This window comes from Megalobrama amblycephala, linkage group LG2 (genome assembly GCF_018812025.1).
Source record: "Megalobrama amblycephala isolate DHTTF-2021 linkage group LG2, ASM1881202v1, whole genome shotgun sequence".
Taxonomy (NCBI): Eukaryota; Metazoa; Chordata; class Actinopteri; order Cypriniformes; family Xenocyprididae; genus Megalobrama; species Megalobrama amblycephala.
The window spans coordinates 23272127-23291241 of NC_063045.1; the positions used below are offsets into that span (position 1 = coordinate 23272127).

At 37.6% G+C, this 19115-nt stretch overlaps 1 protein-coding gene across 1 annotated transcript in view; it reads right to left on the minus strand.

Moving 5' to 3' along the window:
- Nucleotides 1-19115, minus strand: part of dock3 (dedicator of cytokinesis 3) — a 261906-nt gene that overhangs the window by 22993 nt on the left and 219798 nt on the right. Inside the window, 22 exon segments of the mRNA XM_048167153.1 lie at nucleotides 155-241; nucleotides 1215-1363; nucleotides 1601-1694; nucleotides 1801-1861; nucleotides 2480-2575; nucleotides 2708-2734; nucleotides 2874-2959; nucleotides 3717-3865; nucleotides 4362-4420; nucleotides 5042-5142; nucleotides 6827-6902; nucleotides 7231-7325; nucleotides 7414-7512; nucleotides 9310-9456; nucleotides 9555-9682; nucleotides 9937-10129; nucleotides 13918-14088; nucleotides 15729-15810; nucleotides 15932-16032; nucleotides 16789-16872; nucleotides 16977-17074; nucleotides 17160-17331. Coding sequence (XP_048023110.1) covers nucleotides 155-241; nucleotides 1215-1363; nucleotides 1601-1694; nucleotides 1801-1861; nucleotides 2480-2575; nucleotides 2708-2734; nucleotides 2874-2959; nucleotides 3717-3865; nucleotides 4362-4420; nucleotides 5042-5142; nucleotides 6827-6902; nucleotides 7231-7325; nucleotides 7414-7512; nucleotides 9310-9456; nucleotides 9555-9682; nucleotides 9937-10129; nucleotides 13918-14088; nucleotides 15729-15810; nucleotides 15932-16032; nucleotides 16789-16872; nucleotides 16977-17074; nucleotides 17160-17331 — 2355 coding nt within the window.

A 19115-nucleotide genomic window follows, 5' to 3' on the forward strand; every position in this document is an offset into this window, starting at 1 on the left:
GCTAAATATTCACACAGCATTGACCTCCTTCTGAGCATAATACATAACAGTACATTAATAGCTATGTGGTCCACTCAAAGTGCTGTTATATAATCTCATTCATATATTCACATTTAAAAAAAAAAAAAAAAAAAGAACATCAAAAAGCACTGACCCGTATCCAGCTGAGACTCTGATAATCGTACAGGGACTCGTACTGGAAGGCTAGTTCTCGGCACAGCGGGATGCCATACTCCCAACACTGGAAGTGAACAACGGCAGGACAGCAAGTTTAATGTGCATTTTAAAACTAGATTTGCATTTCCAGAAAAGCAGAATTCTGGTTAAGTTTTAGTCAAGTTTATAAAAACTTAAGGTTTGCACCTTGATTACTGTCAATATGCAAATTAATCTAAGAAAGGTGAAACTGTATTCAGTATTCAATTATTAAAATTAGTTACATTTGATTTTTTAAAATGTTAAAAATGTTAAAGTACCCATGAAATTAAAATGTGCCTTATCTATACAATATTTGTATATTATAGATCTATGTAATGTTTAATCAAAATGTCATAACTGAACCTTCCAGTGGAAAAAAAAAAAAAAAAAAAAAAAAAACTTCTCTCTGGTGACGTATGCATGATTTCTTTAATCATTTAGTTTGTCATCAGACTTCTTTTGAGAGCCACTCCCACATCTCAACACATCTTTTTTTGGACCCCATTAACATTCATTATAAGGTTTCAAAGTTCGAAAAAAATAATTCATTTGTTTAAGTTGCGATGAACTGGAAGTAGCGTCAGATTGGGTGCTGCGACAGCTTGAAGCTATCTGGACTCAAGATAAATTCCAAATCTATATGTACTGATGTCAGAAGTAGCGCAAATGCATGGAGTACTTCAGAAATAGTATAGATAAAGTGTACACAGTATCACTGATTACAATGGGTTCTCTTTGCTTTTGTTGCATTGTGCCACATGTAGACATGGTGTAAGGCATAAATTATCTGTCTGTACATTAAATTCCTCTGATTAACTGGCCATTTGTCTCAATAACATTACAGACCAATCCTGCAAAAGTTGACGTCCATTTTGTCAGACAATATTTTGCTCTGTTCTAATGTAAGTGTAAGGAGGATCATTGTGTTTGGACAACTTAAGTTCGAATTTTATAGAAATTGCTCAAAAAAATGGTAAAACGTTGTTTCCGGGACACAAAGTGGTATCTGTAAATACCTTTCCCTTGTTGAAGTAGTGGATGACCTTACGACAGAGACCCTCTTTACGATGCCATTCGCTCTGTGCAGGATAGTGCAGGAACTCTCTGAGGGGTCTTTCCTCCCAGTGGAGCAGCTCCCAGTACAGCAGGAGTGTAAACGCCGCCTCTGTAGGACACAACAGTTGATATAGTTGAAATACTCTTGCGTAATATACTTTCTTTTACCTAAACTGGTAGAGCACGATGCTAGCAACGCCAAGGTCATGGGTTTGATTCTTAGGAAACACACAGTGATAAAATGTATACTTTATATGCACTGTTATATGCGTTCCACTATGCTTCTTTTTATGCTTCCATTGGTTTTTAAATGTGCAAATGTGAAGTAACTGAATAACTCTCTCACCTGTGTAGTTTTCGGCCTGCAGGTGCATGTCGCACAGCTTGTGAATGTATCGGATGTACATCTCCTCCTTATTAATCTCCGACTTGTAGAAATTCTACAAAATGACATCATATGATCACCAGGTTAGTTTTGCTTGATTGCAAAAAAGCCATATAGCATATATTAGGTTCACAGAGGTTCGAACGAAGGCTAAGTCTCACCAGCAGGTTAACGGTGCAACCAATCTTCTTGTTTTCTGTCTCATCACCTTTCATGCAATCTCTGCCGACAAAAGAAACAGAAAGTCTCAGCAGATACACAATGCCACACCCACTGACCATCAAATCTGATTGGCTGGTTTCTACATAATTTCTAGAGACTTCCATTTTACTTGTTCCCAGATTATATCTGATTTATTAACTGTTAAATGCTATAAAACAATGAGCTGTGGCTGAACACTTTGCCAGTCAAATGGCCACTTCCTGTTTAAGAAGCAGCTATTGGTCAGAAAAATCTGCATTGTGCACAGGAATTGAAACAAATTAGTTATGATAGACTACATGTGCCTCTAATACCACATACTATACTATAGTGGTATCATTAATTAAAGCTAAAACTAAAACTATTATTAATCATTTTTGGTAACTGAAATCAAGCTGAAGTTAATAGAAGAAAAACATAAACTTAGACAATTAGAAATGTTGCCTTGGCAGCTAACTGAAATAAGATTAAGTTGATTTACTGAAGTTACTAAAACGGTAAAAGTAAATTATAGCTAAATAGAAATATATAAAAACAATAAATAATACATAAATATCAATATATTCAAAATATAAAAAATATTATAATAGTATATAAAATAATACTAAAATAACACTCACACTTAGATGGGAATTTTACCTGTAGTCCAGCAGTCTTTCCATGAGGCGCGTGACAGACGTGACAAAGGAGATGCCCGTCTCCCTCCAGGTCTCCTGCTCGATCTTCTCCAGCAGACTAGACATGAACGGCACACATATACATAGTTTTTTAAGGTCACTTCATGGGCTGAAGGTAAAAGAGGGGCTTGTAAAGGAAGATCCTTTTTAGTGGCATCTGACTGGTTGAACAGGGTTAGTTTCCTCTTACCTGGGGTACGGCCCAAACAGCTGAGTTCTAATAATCCCGCAGCACAAGGCAAATCAGAGACACTCGGGTTATGACATGAGACATAAACGGGTGCATGTGTAGCTGTGTGTGTCAGTGGAGAAGGCAGAGGGAGTGTGTGTGTGTGTGTGTGTGTGTGTGCACTTACAGTAAACTGAAGAGTTCTCTGTAATTCTCGTCTCCTTTGCCTTCAGACACCAGACTGTCCAGTTTGTCTATCAGTTCTGCCTCCACCTGCACCGCAAACATGAACTGAATTGTGCGCCGATAATGAACAGATGACAGACGAATGGAGAATTTTCTATGGTTTTTGCCTTTTTTGGGGGGTAGCACCAAGTAATGTAATATATATAAACTTTCATTATTATTGATAATAATAATCCAGAATAAAATTTAATTATTAATATTACTTAAAAGTTTTTATAGCTTGTCCTCCCACCCCCCGAAAATTACATTATTTATTATTTCATTATTTTCACCCAAATTGCCAAATAATATCGGATCAGATGCTTTCTAAAATAAATACATACATAAAATGATCCTTCTTTGTACTAATATTTTACATTACAATTAAATATATATTAATATATTATAATATATATTAATATATAGTATAAATTCATATTAATATATTAAATATTTCTTTAAATTAATCTTAATTCATTTTTTTCATTTTCATTTACTTCAAAATGGCATTATTTCTCAAGAATAGCCTGAATATACAATTATTTTGCATTAGCTTACTTATTTATTTACTCATTCCATTCTTTTCATTAATTTATTGTACACTATGTCCATCGTAACAGACATCATAAATAAAATATGATAATAAACATTTCATTTATTTATTATCATTTATGGTTCATTTATGGTAGAGTCAAAATGAACATAGTTGAACATAGTTGTATTTGTTTGTTTCCTTGGAACATAACTCAGAGTAAGAGAAAAATAGCCAAGAAAAGACAGAAAAGCAGATGCAGGTATAATGGACCTGTTTGAAGTTGCCGTTCTTTCTCTGTTCCCAGTCCATCATATCGTGGAAGATGGGGATCATTATATTTCGGACTTCATTTTGAGGTACGAGCGTCACACCCAAAAATGGGCCAATCATTCCTGGTATGAAGTGGATCTTATTCTCACCTGCAGCCAAACCAAGCAAACCGACAACCGTGATTATTCATTAAAAAATAATGTTTGAGTTTCACGTGACAAGGTGTTTCTTTAAAGCTGATATAAATCAATTTAACGTAATGAATACAGAAAACATTTGTTTGTTCTACTCTTTTGCATTTGTTATCAAATGTCTGGGTCTGGGACAAGAGTAAAAAAAAAAAAAAAGAAGTTTAACATGAGCTTCATATAAAACAAACAAACAAACAGACAAAAAAAAAAAAAAAAAAGCTGAAATCAATTTTTTTTTTTTTTTTTTTTTTTTGGGGACATAAAATTTCCCAAAGTTGATGCAACTATGGTGGTTTATGGGGGAATTTCTGCAGTGCAGTACCTTCTTCCACCTCTAGAGTTCAGTACTGCTTTTCGGAAGCAAGTGAATGTTTGTGTCTGTGCATGTGCAGAGAAATGCAGGAAAAGAGAATGAAACAGAGAGAAAAGACAGAGAGAGAATCAAAACACTCACCCAAATTCTGCCACATGCTAAATAGCTCATAAGCCATCATGACCCTCATATCACCATACCTGCAAAAACAACAAAGACAAACTCCTCTAAACCCGTGCAAGATTGTAAGATAGCTGAAACCAACATCATGCATTAAACATACAACAGACTTAGAAGAACAGGAGAGCTACATGCTAGGCTGAAGATTACTGATGCATGCCATGCGGCAGACTTCCGTCCATTTCTGCATCTACGGCTTTTTCTTTTTAAGTATTTGACCAGTAGCTGAAGGAACCCGTATTTATTAATCATGAGATGCAGATCTCATGGCTAACAACAAAAGGAGGGAGAGCTCGACAGAAAAAGATGGAATACAAAGAGATGTAGCTTTTACTCTGAATGGATTTAACATGGATTAGCCCTCACTACAACACTCAAATTATTATTATTATTATTATTATTTTCATATTTAAATGAGTATTCTGGATTAAATACAACTTAAGCTTTACAGACAGCATTTGTGACATGACGACAAAACCACAGATTTTTGTCCTTCTGTTTGTAACAAATTGACAATGAAAGTCTGTGGAAGGAAAATATTACAATCTGTATACATTTAGAACCAACAACATTGATTTCTTTGTAGTTTCTTTAGATCTGAAAGTCATTACAGTGTGTGAATAAGCAGGATCAAGTCTTACTTGTCAAAGACTTTCTTCCGCTTGGCTGGTGTCAGAGTCTCCAGTTGTAAACTGGGCTGGTTGATGAACAACACCACTAGACTGAAGTACGAATTCCACACCTGATGGAAAAAAGAAACACATAGACGCTTAGTCATGTTACTGTGATGCTTTCTGTGCTGCCAAATTTCTTTAACATAGATCTTGACAAAGCTTTGAAGGAGCATTACTATGGATATACACAACTAATTGATTCTTTGGTGGGTGTGTCTTAGCTCAAGCCCCTCCGAGAAAGGAAGACACACCTTCCATTTATTTTCCATGTCACATTTGCCGTTTCTTGGCAAATTTTGGCTGGCGAAATTCACGCAATCGGGAATTTGGCATGAGGGTGAAATATTTCCCCAAGCAGATTTCGCAATGGTTCAGCTAGTCATGCTTGGATAGAAAGTGACTTCTGAGAGAGCTGTTTCATACATCCACACTATTGACAATAGAAAATTACTTTTTTGCCATCAAAAAAGGTCAAATTGACGTTTTGACATAACTGACATCTCAATATTCAGTAGAAATATTATATGTTAATTAATTACTTGCAAATATTTGATACATAATAACCAGTATATGGTATGTTTTGGGCACTTTGATGCTAGTTTTAGCATGGCTTTACTGGTCAAACTGATCTACCTGCAACTATTAACTACCTTAACCAGTTCAGTTTGGATTCTGGATTTAAAGGTGCCCTAGAACTTTTTTTAAAAAGATGTAATATAAGTCTAAGGTGTCCCCTGAATGTGTCTGTTAAGTTTCAGCTCAAAATACCCCATAGATTTTTTTTTTAATTCATTTTTTTAACTGCCTATTTTGGGGCATCATTATAAATGAGCTGATTCAATTCAAGTTGTGTTTATGCATTATACAGACTTCAAGTGTTTAAAAATGAAAATAGTGACGGCTCTTGTCTCCGTGAATACAGTAAGAAACGATGGTAACTTTAACCACATTTAACAGTACATTAGCAACATGCTAACGAAACATTTAGAAAGACAATTTACAAATATCACTAAAAATATCATGTTATCATGGATCATGTCAGTTATTATCGCTCCATCTGCCGTTTTTCGCTATTGTTCTTGCTTGCTTACCTAGTCTGTTGATTCACCTGTGCAGATCCAGACGTTACTGGCTGCGCTTGTCTAATGCCTTTCATAATGTTGGGAACATGGGCTGGCATATGCAAATATTGGGGACGTACACCCCGACTGTTACGTAACAGTCGGTGTTATGTTGAGATTCGCCTGTTCTTCGGAGGTCTTTTAAACAAATGAGATTTATATAAGAAGGAGGAAACAATGGAGTTTGAGACTCACTGTATGTCATTTCCATGTACTGAACTCTTGTTATTTGACTATGCCAAGATAAATTCAATTTTTCATTCGAGGGCACCTTTAAGCTTCTCTACAATGGTCTATGTGCTGTTTCTTTCCAGGGGATATTCAGTGAAAGCCCACACTGACAGACAGGGCCATGTTTTTCTCTGAAAGATAACCTTCATTAATAATTCAGGAGATTTGAACTTTTCCAGTCTCCCTGGTTAGTGGCACCATCTGTCTTGATCAGGGAAGAGAGCTTCATTAGAGTGGATTAGAGAGAGCCAAGAGTGTCCAACAGCAGGACACCGTAAAGGCCCACATCAAGCACGTTTGTGTACATGTGAATGTGAACTGTAGAAAAATAGATGTGTGTATTTTTGAAAATTACGCAATGTGCAATGTGTGCAGGTTGATGTTCATCACAATCACGCACCTTAAAATCAAAGTCAGCATCCGTAAAGCTTTTATGGAGAGCAGGCGACAGATACTGAGTTGTGCTCACAATGATACTGCAAGAAAGAGAAAGGGATAATCAGATTTTTTTTTTTTTTTTTTTACTGACCACAAACCTCTGAAAGGTAGTTTTTACATATCTGTTCAAAAGTGCACTTATGCTCTGTAAAAATAGATGCCACTTTTTTGTTTAATGCAATGACATTCATATTGTAAGTGTGACTTAAGTGCCCGGAAGCCACTGTACAAGTAGCCAAATTATGATATTTCCAGAGAAATAAATTAGTTTTATTCAAAGCAAAACAACTTGTTTAACATTATGTAAAACTGTTCTGGAAGGAAGCAGAAAGGGGAAAAGGGGGGGGAGGGGTGGTCAATTCTCACTTGCTGGTGAGCAGTCGCATGACGTTCCAGTCACGTGGGAATATACTGAGCTTCATCAGGTTTCTGAACACACAGAAAATCTTCAGCAAGAACTCCTGCAAGAGACGGGATTGTATATATACATGCTGTTAGAGGAAAGCATTTCTTTATAAAACATTCATATGCTTGACTTCTGAAATTCACCTTTAGCTCCTCTTTGCTCTGGAAGTTGTCTAGTAGGTGTTGAAAGTGAATGTCTGACATTTGACGCAGGAGGGACAACAAGCAGGAAACATACTCCCCCTGCCAATTAGAAAGTAGGCAAGTCCTTGTGAGCCAATCAATCTGTTAATTTTGGCAATCAAACAGACAATCAAACGCATCCAAAGGGAGCGGGGGAGCAGAATGAATGAGAGACATGAAGACACTGTGGGATGAATTCACTAAACAGTTGCGGCACTTAGTCTCAGCCTCAGATGGCACGCCACAGACCGCCTCCAGTCTTTTCACTGAATTTCTGAAGTATTTTGCAGACAAAAATGGAAACGCTTGCTGAACTCACCAGTTCGAATATGACTAGCTGGCTTCACACAACTTTTTTAATCAGTTGATATAAATTATTTGTTGGTCAGGCGGTCTTTTTCTGTCCAAGTGGGCAGTTCTTGGCCAGAGTAAGCTCCAATGTGGACTAGACTTACTGTTAATCACAAGTCTGGTAATGTGAGACTAGTGCGTGGTACTTTAGCGCAAATCTCTTTGTCTGATTCACTAACCACCCACAATTCAATGACAGCAGGCACAATATGCGTATTTATATTAGGTCACTGTCGTTCTACATTGGGCAGCCATGCCTGTAAATTCCATGTAAATGACGCTCATTGTAGAATGTGACGGTTTCATAAATGTCAACACAAACTTACCTGACGCAATTGACACTGCAATATTATCGGCCACAAAATATAGACTTTTTTTTAGTGATCATGGCAATGGTAGTGCCTCAAACAATGATTAAATGATTTTAACTAGGCATGTATCCTGATGCAAGATTTCTTTGTACATACTTTCGATATTTTAAATACTCAATTCAGATGCCAATAAAACTCAGACAATGTTTGCAAATAGGTGATGTTTTCAAAGGGCGCAGTTTATTCTCAGTGAATTCTCCCGCCTGAGTAGACCATGCTTTCTTTTAACTACATATAGACAGACATGATATTATTTTCTGCTGGGTTCTGTTTACAAGCAATATATGATGAATACATTAATAATTAAACATTAAAAGCAAGAGAGTGTAAATCAAAGGATGCAAACCTATACATCAGAGTATAGATCAGAGTATGTTTGTGTTCTAGTAGTTTACTGTTGATCTTAGTTTTCCCAGCAGGTGTCACAACAGACTAAACATAAGAGATGTGAGGAAAACATGCATGGATGAGTATAACGAAACCTGTCAAGAAACATCAGGGTCATACTTCATACCAAAATCCAAAGAAATTAAGTCATTTTGCATGTGTATTTTACAGAAAGAAATCAACAACCCACCCTATAAAATGCTAAACATATGCTTCATTATCTCCACGCAAAACAAAATTTTTAGTTTTTTCTTTTGTTAAAGAAATATGACCGGGACATTTCTGTGCAGTTTTCATGAAATTCAGCTGCATGAAGACATGTGTGAGTCAGTGAGTGAGTGTGAGACATAATAAACACATAGCCATGAATTCGAAAGAGGGAGGAGAGAGAGAGAGAGAGAGAGAGAGAGAGAGAGAGAGAGAGAGAAAGGTCTATAAAGGTCTGTCAATTTAAAACATTAATTGGTATGATTAATGTTGGAGATGATGGTAGGACTATTTTCAAAGGTTTAATGTTATTGTTGAAATTAATCTCTCTACGAATAACATTTATGTGATTTTGCATTCAGAACTTGACTGTTGCACTCAATGGCAGAAAAGGAGAGTTCCAGAAAGATACTGGGAAAGAAACAGAATATGAAGAAAAGATCTCAGTAAGGATGCTGCCAAGCCGGTGGAGGAGAACAGAGATGAAGGGATGGAAGTAAGGAAGGAAGGAAGTAGAATATCAGATTTGTTAGTTACTAACAGTGATCTCAGCCGTGCACTGTGGACAGCGCTGCCCTCTTACCGCCTCCTGAGACTGAGATTTACTCATGATGGCCAACAGCGTCTGCAACAACACATCCAACAAACTCTCCACCATCATCTCTACCTCCTCCTGCACAGAGCTCTCCTGCAAACAGGAAAAGAGAAACATTGTTTACTTGATCAATGTCACCAACGGGATGTTCAAAGTTTTGACGACGTTCACATTGACTGAAGTGTTTGTACCAATGAGCTGCTCTTAATAATGGAGAAAATGCTGCTCAGGATTCCTGAGCAGATCAGAAGCTCCTTCTGTTGCCGAAGATGCAGATGAATGTGATGGAGAACAACAGGAAGGAGAATTCTCCTTGATTCTATGTAAAGAGACAGAGGGAGGTTATTAAAGCAATAATTTGTACTTTAAGGGGTACAACAGCTTGGGACAGCACCATTAAAGGGACAACTTTGCATCTTATCTATTCCTAAAATTTGCATAGTACTACAATGATCCGCTTTAGGGGTAAATAAGATACAAAGATGTCCCTTTGAGTGTACTTTATCAGGTACAGTTGTACCTGACAAAGGTTAAATAAATAAATTAAAAAAGGCATATTTCTTTAATAAATACCTGGAAAGGAGAAAAGCCTGCTATCCACCGTTCGAGCAATGGACTGAAGCTTGACCACATCCATGGACTGACCGATGTGGACCGTACTAGGCATGCTACCCAGAGTTCCTCTCACAAACTCTGCCACTTCCTGTACTGTGAACATCTGAAGGAGCTCGTCAAAAATGGCAGGGAAAGAGTTGAGCAGGGCAGCCTGAAGAGATGGGAAAGGACAAGAGAAAGAAAAGTTGAGATTTGCATTTTGGTCATGGTTTGTGTTCCCCTTTTCAGACAGCTCAAGATGTGAAGGGACTGTTGGCCAAAGACGGGATGGACATCACCTATACAGCAAGAGATGAAGTAACAGTGAGGCTTCGTCAAGACCTCATGGTTACTTTGTAGATTAGAGAGTGAGTTAAGTTAATTTTTTGAGAGGAAGATGCCAAAAAATCTATGGTGCTATATTAGAGGCTTTTAAACCTCCTGGAGACCCACTGCCCTGCAGAGTTTAGCTCCAACTCTAATCAAACACACCTGAACCAACCATTCCGTCCTTCAGATGAGATGTTAAATTGAGGTCCTGACTCTCTGTGGTCGTTAAAAATATAGGGAATAAATATATGTAAATGTAGGGAATTATTATAAAAAATTCAAGGTCACTTGAAAATTACAAGCAGATGGGTTAAAGTAGGTTGGAACTAAACTTTGCAGGACCGTGGGTCTCCAGGAGCAGGGTTGAAGACTGCTATAGAGTCACGGGCACAGCCAAAAATTTCTCAACTAGATTGCCATTGTGATTCATAATTGAGACTTATCTATTCCTTTATTCAAAGCTACCATTACATAAACTTCCACATCTCTTGCTTCTGAGGACTTCCCTTCCCCACTTTGCTCAACATTCCCTTGGTGCGATCCATTACAGGCAAGGTGATCTCTGGTCACTGGTTCAATGCCACTGAAGAGGAAAGGTGAATAATTGAGGTGTTTGGAAGGACTGAACTTTGTGCAGAAGACTTGGTGTCAAACACAGCAATCAAAACCAAGAAACACACCAAAGAACCCAGCAGAAGCATTGGGAAGCATCTGTTGTCAGTGTGTTTGGGTTGTTGGTTCATGTTGGGGTCTGGTGTTCTGAAAACGTACTGAATGGTTGTATGTGACTGTAGTTTTGGGCATTGGGTTGGGTTGTGAGGGAATCTCCATTCCATTACTGTGGGGCAATTCATCAAGCTGCATCTACTTACAGACAGTGGAGAGGGCCGTGGGGCATTACAGCTCAACGGCTGCAAGCAGTTGCCCTGGATGGCAGTGGCTTGTCCTGTAGTTGGCTGGGGACCCTAGGGGGTACAATGAGGTTGGGCAGGATTGGGTCAGGATACAGGGCAGGGATGGAAAAAGTCCACAAAGGTACAATATGGGACAATTTAGGAAAAAGATTAAGTCAACAAAAAACAAAAAAACAAAAAAGACTAAATCTTCAAAGCATTTGTTCAAGAATTGTTGGTAGGATGGACTGTAATGTGTCCAGATACTGAGTACAGCCACTTTTCTTTTTCTTTTTTTTATTCTTCGGTTCCTGGTGGATCCATTGATCTACTGATGAATGCTGGAGGCATGAACAATAAAATATGGTGGCGACATGTGGAAGAAATACAACTTTACCTTGTACATAATCAACATAAGTGTAAAATTTCAAAGATTAATAGAGAAAGATTTTTCACATTTTTCTGTATAAAGACTACCAATAATTAAACAAAAGAGACTTATAACAAAGTCCATCTGTCTACAACCCCCAACCCTATGTATTAAACTTTGGCACATAAACCTTTAACACATTGTTTGTCCTATGAAACTCAATGATACCTCAAGTCATGAGCCTTACTGAGGGGAACTATTACCTGGTGAACAATAAAACATATATAGGGATCAGAATATCATAGTAACTTGGAGGAGGGCTAGTTTGACTTGGGCCAGTAAACACCCACCTTAGCATCCACCTAGAAATGCTTTTAGCATCAATCTAAAACACCCTCACAACTGCATACAGTAATGTCCTGACAACATACAAGCATTATAGCAGCAAATACCATTCACACCATCTTCAGAATATGTCAAATGTAAAAATAGTGGCTAATGATAGTACAGTTCCTCAAAAACTCGTTTGGTGGTGTTGGAGTCTCTCTATCTTAATCTTGAGTCCTCTTGTCTTTTATTCTTCAAATTTGATACTTCAGAACATTTTTCATCTGCTTCAATGAGCGAGCAATCTGAAGCAAACAGATATCTTCTCAAACATACTCCTGCAGCCTTCAAGAAAAACCTTGTTTCGTATGATCGCTACTCATTCTAAATGAGAAATTATTTCACAGGATTTCCATGAGATGGGCCTGTCTAAACAGCTTAGACGTACACGTTTGTGACGGGCAGGGTGGGGCGAGAGCCGTGAGGGAACGGTGCGAGGCTGTCAGCTGCGCATTGCACCGGTCTCGTGTCTCTCACGAAGGAGCTCCGGAAGCATAAAAGGAGGAGCGACGACAGTGAAGGACGAGAGAGGACCAGGCCTGGATTTTACTTTATGTTTTGTTATGTTTTTGTGGCAAGCAGTTGTCCGTGAGGAACTGCCGGCATTTTACTTTCGTTTTGTTGTTTAATTATTTTATTGTTATTAAAGTTGTGTTATATGTTCGCTGGTTCCCGCCTCCTTCTTCCGGCATCAACTAACCTTACTTCATTGGTGCCGAAACCCGGGAGAAAGGAAGGACATGCTGTCGGAGAGCCCTCACTGCTGAGGGGGATCGCGAGAGTGTGAAAACAGCGAGTGGCTGCCCAAGGCGGTGGTGCTGGAGCGATTGATCAACAGGTGGGACAGAGAACTCGCTGCCATGCTCCTGGGTTGAGGTGGGGTGGCTGCCGTCGAGAGGGAGCGGAGGAGTCGCTGCCGTTCGCCATGGGCCAGAGCCTGCTGCCGTCTGTCATGAAGGGGAGGAGCAGGGAACGGGGGACTCGCTGCCGGCTGCCCTCAGCCGGAGGAGCCATCGCCAGCCACCAGGAGGCTGAGGAGGATTGAGCCGTCCACCGAGCACCCAGTGCCATTGCATGGCACCGCGAGGAAGAGCCCTTAGGCTGGCTGAGGACCGAGCGGCAGTGTGTCCGGGAACCGGACCAAGAATTTTTTTTTCTCTTCCCTATCTCGTCTGTTGCTCCCTGTGCTTCCATCTCCTTTTCTCTCGTCTCATCTGTCCTTACCCCCAGGTGCTGCGGCTGTCAAGACTGGCCCCGGGGGGAGTAGAGCGCAGTCTCGTGGGTACCCACCGGCCTGCGAGAGCCGTGAGGGAACGGCGTGAGGCCGGTGATGCGAGTGATAACGAGTGTCATCTGCGCGTTGCACCGGTCTCGTATCTCTCACGGAGGAGCTCCGGAAGCATAAAAGGAGGAGCGATGACAGTGAAGGACGAGAGAGGACCAGGCATGGATTTAACTTTATGTTTTGTTATGTTTGTCCTCACAGACAACTGCCGGCATTTTACTTTCGTTTTGTTGTTTATTTATTTTATTGTTATTAAAGTTGTGTTAAACGTTCACCGGTTCCCACCTCCTTCTTCCCGTATCAACTAACCTTACTACAGTGTTCTTTAGAGTAGAGATAGACAGATGCACAATTCTGAAGACTAAACAAACCTGGGCCTCAAGGAAGCAGCTTTGATCTTGAGTCAACAACCATGGCTTTGGAGATCAGCAACTCGTTACAACTAAACCTTTCCTTTACAAACACATTACACCATCTTGTTCTTTTGTTCTTGTTTGTTTTTGATGCTTAATTCTTTAATTAAACAGAAGTGAGATATAAATTAATAAATTAATTAATATGAAAAAGAGCACAGTAACAAACATTTACCTGTTACATCCCACTTCCTGTAATTTCAAGCTTTTTCTTTTTGACACAGTTGTACTTATACACCAGATTTCATGAAATGTGAAATGGTTCTTTTGTTTATATCTGACCTGGGTAAAAATGAGCGTCTCAGAGCTGCGGCTGTCCAGACTGAGGACGAAACGGATGGATTGGAAAAGCTCCTGGATGCTGGCCCTAAATTGGTCCTCCTCCATCCCACAGGTGGCCCGGGAGTAGAGGATCCGTGACTGGACGATGAATTTAAACAAATACTCTAGAGCCTGAAAGAAGATTTATAATTAACCTGTGTACCCTGAATATGTCTGGGCTCCACATTTATGCTATAAAATGTCTTTAAAACATTCCAGTTAAAATAAATAGGGCCAATTCTTGTGCTTTTACCTTGAAGACAAATGAAGAAAATTTAAAAAATATAAGAAATTTTTTTTTTTTACATCAAGGGTGGGAAGTACTTAAGAAATTGTACTTACCTCATGTCGTTCCACACCTGTAAGACCTTCATTCATCTTTGGAAAACACAAATCAAGATATTTTTTGATGAAATCCGAGAGGTTTATGACTCATCCATAGACAGCAATATAATCAACACTTTCAAGGTCCAAAAAAGTACTAAATACATCATTAAAACAGTCGACGTGACTGCAGTGGTTCAACAATAATTTTATGAAGCAACAAGAATACTTTTTTGTGAGCAAAAATAAAACAATGTGTCATTCTCATACGTTGTTTACATTCAGCACTTCCAGATTCTACGTGAGAACACCGACTCATTATTGGGCGGCTCCTGCGTCAGCAGTATTGCAGCTTTGGCCAATACTGAGCCGGCATTCAGACGTTAACATGGAAGCCTGCACTGTGCTTACTGCTTCACCTGTGAAAGGATAACAACAGGGAAGAGAAGACATTGTTGAAGTCGTTAAGGTCGTTATTTTTGTTTTGTTTTTGCACACGGAATGTATTCACATCGCTTCTTAAAATTAAGGTTGAACCACTGCAGTCACGTCGACTGTTTTAACGATGTCTTTAGTAACTTTCTGGACCTTGAAAGTGTTGATTATATTGCTGTCTATGGATGAGTCATATACCTCTTGGATATCATCAAAAAGATCTTAATTTGTGTTTCGAAGATGAATGAATTTCATTTTAAATGAACTAACTCTTTAATTACTAAAATATTATTTTGGGGAATTTGTACTTAATTAGAGTGCTAATGAAACTAAATACTTGTTTGCATTTACATAAAAAAAAAAAAAAAAAAATACTTTTTACTAATTACAATTTAATTTGTACTGAGCAGTACAGATATTATAACCATTGCTGAAGATTAAAAAAAAAAAAAAAAAAAAACTTTTGAAAAAACAACATTGAGACTGTGATTAAATGGGCTGCTTTTTACACTTTGTGCAACAAAATTACATTAGAAGTATTTCGCTGTCTTTCATCAGCCAGTTTTAAAAGCTAAGAAAAAAAAAACTTTACACCTAAATACTTAAGTACAAATAAAACTGGAAAATTCTCACTTTCGCTCAAGTATGTTTCCAGCTAGATACTTTTGATATATTTGACAAAGCACCCACACTTTAACTAAAGAATAATTTCTCTGTACTTTTGCAGTGCTTGACATTTTAATATGAGGGTACTGTCAGAACCAAAATGAATCACCAATCAAACCAGCAATGACAATACATTTCAACAAAACCCTACACGGAGTAAATAAGAAATCACAATAAAATTAGCTTGAACTTGTTATTTGCAAAGGTCCTTTGAGGAATGCTCTAAAATGTATTGTATTTTATTTATTCAAGCTCCTGTTTAAGCTGAATCATGTTTATTTGATTTTATGTGGATTTTTTTCTTGACTTCCGTTTGTTTGGTTATACAGCATACTAGGAGGTCTTACCCTCATGGCTTCCTGGATGTGATCTTGTCGTACAACTTCTGCTGACCGGTCCATATACCACTTCAGACATCGAATCAACTCTCTGCATTTGGAATTGAACACTAGTTACACTATATTCAGAAAACATGAAATTCTATTTTTATTCCATTACTAAGATATGTTTGCTCTAAACAAAAATATCCTGGGAAAACTGATGAGCTCACTTGTAAGCCAGTGCTCCAGCAAAGTGTTTCTGGATGTAGGTGTCCATCACAGGCCGGAAGTGATAAAACTTACTGTCCCGGAGCAGATTTATGATGAACACCTGGACAGAGATGGGAAGCAGAAGTCAGGAGGTTACAGATCAGATCCACAATTGCATCAGCGTTATTTTAGTATCATTGAGTTACTCATATAGTTTTATCAATATAATCAATAATCTTTTTTTTTTTTTTTTTTTTCTTCAGTTCAATTAAACACTGGTTGTCAGATTGAACAATGCTGCTGAATTTGACAGTATGATCACTAAAAAAATAATAATAATAATATTTTATAAACTTTGCAAAAACTTATCTTATGTGAATTTGGTTTAAATTTACACAGAAATCCCAAACTAGACAAGCTGAAGTCTAAAGGATCACGACAGCATATTGCAAAATTAATATCAATGCAAAAAGGACGCAGCCTGCAATGGTTCTCTATTCTCCACACAGAAACATGACAGATGTATTCAAGCCAAGAGAGGCTAGAACATCTTGACTCTTTTTACAGGAGTACGAGAAGCTAAAGGCTCTCTGGAGACACCACTATCAAGCAGCTGTGAACGCCTAATAATGCCTGGATCCATGCCAGCTGAAATCTTCCATTTTTCAAAACAGACACACACGTACAGCATGGAAACTGCTGAAAGAGATGAATCGTGTGCATTTAAGGGTGTTCACACATGCAAATACACGCTTGTAAAGTAAAAGTGAGCTCTTTTGATGAATGGAAATCGGACATGTTATTACAGCTGTGAATTATTAACATTAGGTAAGCTATGGCGCAGACTTTAAAATGTAATTAATTAAAGTTTTCTAACCAGTGACTGAAACACCAGGGGTCCATATTTGTCTGTGTTGTCATCCAGAATGGAGAACAGTGTGTCGAGGATGTCTTGAAGAAACTGGAGAAGAAAAACAGAAAATGTGGGTGTAAATTACATTGAGCAGACATTAAAATCTGTCAATAATTATTTTTTTATTATTATTATTAAGACAGAGCTCTCACTTTGACTATTTCTTCTCCGCAGACGTGGCGCAATCGCCCCAAAATGTCCATTACACGGTCTGGATGTGCTTTCCACTTCAACAAAGCTAGCAAATCGACTTCAAAAAACAACAAGAAAGTGTTATTACTCTGTGAAGTAGACACAACAACTGATAAACTGAGGAAAAAGTGTTAGTAAGTTACCATTCTGTGTTAGTTTGGTGGAAGAGAGTTGAGTGGATATCCAGATGGTCTCCTTAGTGCTGCGCTGGAATATGAGGCTGGACGGGATGTTTGGGCAGCCGTTGAAGTCATCTTTACAACAGGGCAACCCCAAGTATAGCGCATGGTTACTGAAGGTGGTGTTTTCATCACACTGATCCACAGAAAAGAAAAGAGTTGTATAAGTTAGACATCAACATGCTATGCAATTTCTGTACCATGGTTATTATTGTTAACTAAAAGTATAAAAAACTATTTTCTTTACTTCTTTACTAAATAAAAGTAACATTGATAAGACTTTATTTTGATAGTCCACTTTAGACATTCTACTAACGATCTAGCAACTACATGTCAACTAGCAGTCATTAGAGTATTAGTAGACTGTCTGCTTAATATCCGCTAACACTTTATTTTGAAGGCAACATTTCTCATTTTTGTTTAGTTTAACTTGAAGTATTAAGATAACAAAAACTTGCATTGTATTTATTAAAAAAATAATCATGATAAAACCAATATAGACAATGACAAAAACACACAACAAATGTGTTATTGATTGTGTGACTTTAACTTGTCTGATTGCTATTGATATAATGATATAACATATAACTTGACTTTTAAACAGCTGGAATGTTTTAACTCTTGGCAAGTGGATAAAAAAAAATTAAATCCAATTTAAAATGTGCTTTAATGTTACATATTAATATATTATTTTAATATTATGTTTAACAACATTTAAAAGTACTTGTAAAGGACAAATGCACATAATTTATTATGTAATTAAAGTAAAGCTGTCGATTTAAGGCTTTAATTTAATTAATTAGTTATGGGGAAAAATTCTGTGTTAAAATGATTAATGCATTTAAAGCACCCGTTCCGCCCCAGACTTATGTAGGTACATTTATTCTAATCTCATATGTCACATGAAGCAAGGCAACAACTCTGTTCACAATTCTGAGCCTACAGAATCCAGATGAATATTTAGGATATGTGGGCAAAAATGCCTCTGTATCAGTTTTTGTCTCATATTTATATCATATGATATAGTTAAGCAATATCGTAAGAGTAACGAGAGCAATATCACACAAGTGCTGTTTTTGTCCTGAATAGCACAAGTGCAAATGTGATATTGATTTAACAGTTCAATAAATAAGAAGTTAATACTGTTCCATTTGGGTAAGTGATTTGTTCTAGAAGTTTTTTTTTTTGTTATGCTGGTTGAAAGTCTCTTCAAATCCTGATAGCAATCACTACGTTAAGTTGTCTATATATATATGTGTATATATATATATATATATACACAAGGTGTGATTTGTGAAAAAAAACAGAGGGGGAATATTTTGAAAAGGTTTTTTTTTTTTTTTTTTTTTGAAATTTGTTAAAAAACACAGTGGAGCTATATACTATTTTTGGCAGCTGTTACAGAAACATTTTTACAAAAAAAAAATCTGTTTTAACCTTGAGATTTGAAGTATTAGCTTAGATATTTGCAACACTATCTACAGTGACACTAATAATTCTTAATTTCTGATAGAATCAATCGCGTTTGGTCCCATTTATTTTTGATCACACACATACAAACTTTCCCTGGTGTACATATGTGCATTTTTAAGATGTTTTAATGCCAACAAATTGGATAACAATAGCTTTAAAACCATGTCAACAAATACTACATACATGCATGCACAGTTTTGAGGCAGCTTTAATCGCATGTTTGGTAATTTCATGACTTAACTTACAACAGAACAATGACGGTCATTGCACGTAGTTTCTATAAGCTATAATAAAGTAATTATGCAGTGCGCGCCGGCGCAATTGCGCATGCAATTCTTGAGTGCGCGCCATGAGCACAGTATAATGGCTGATTGGACAGTCGTGTTAATTTTTCTGAGTTTTACCAACATAGCCTGACAACATCTCATCTGACCGCAGTTCACTGTT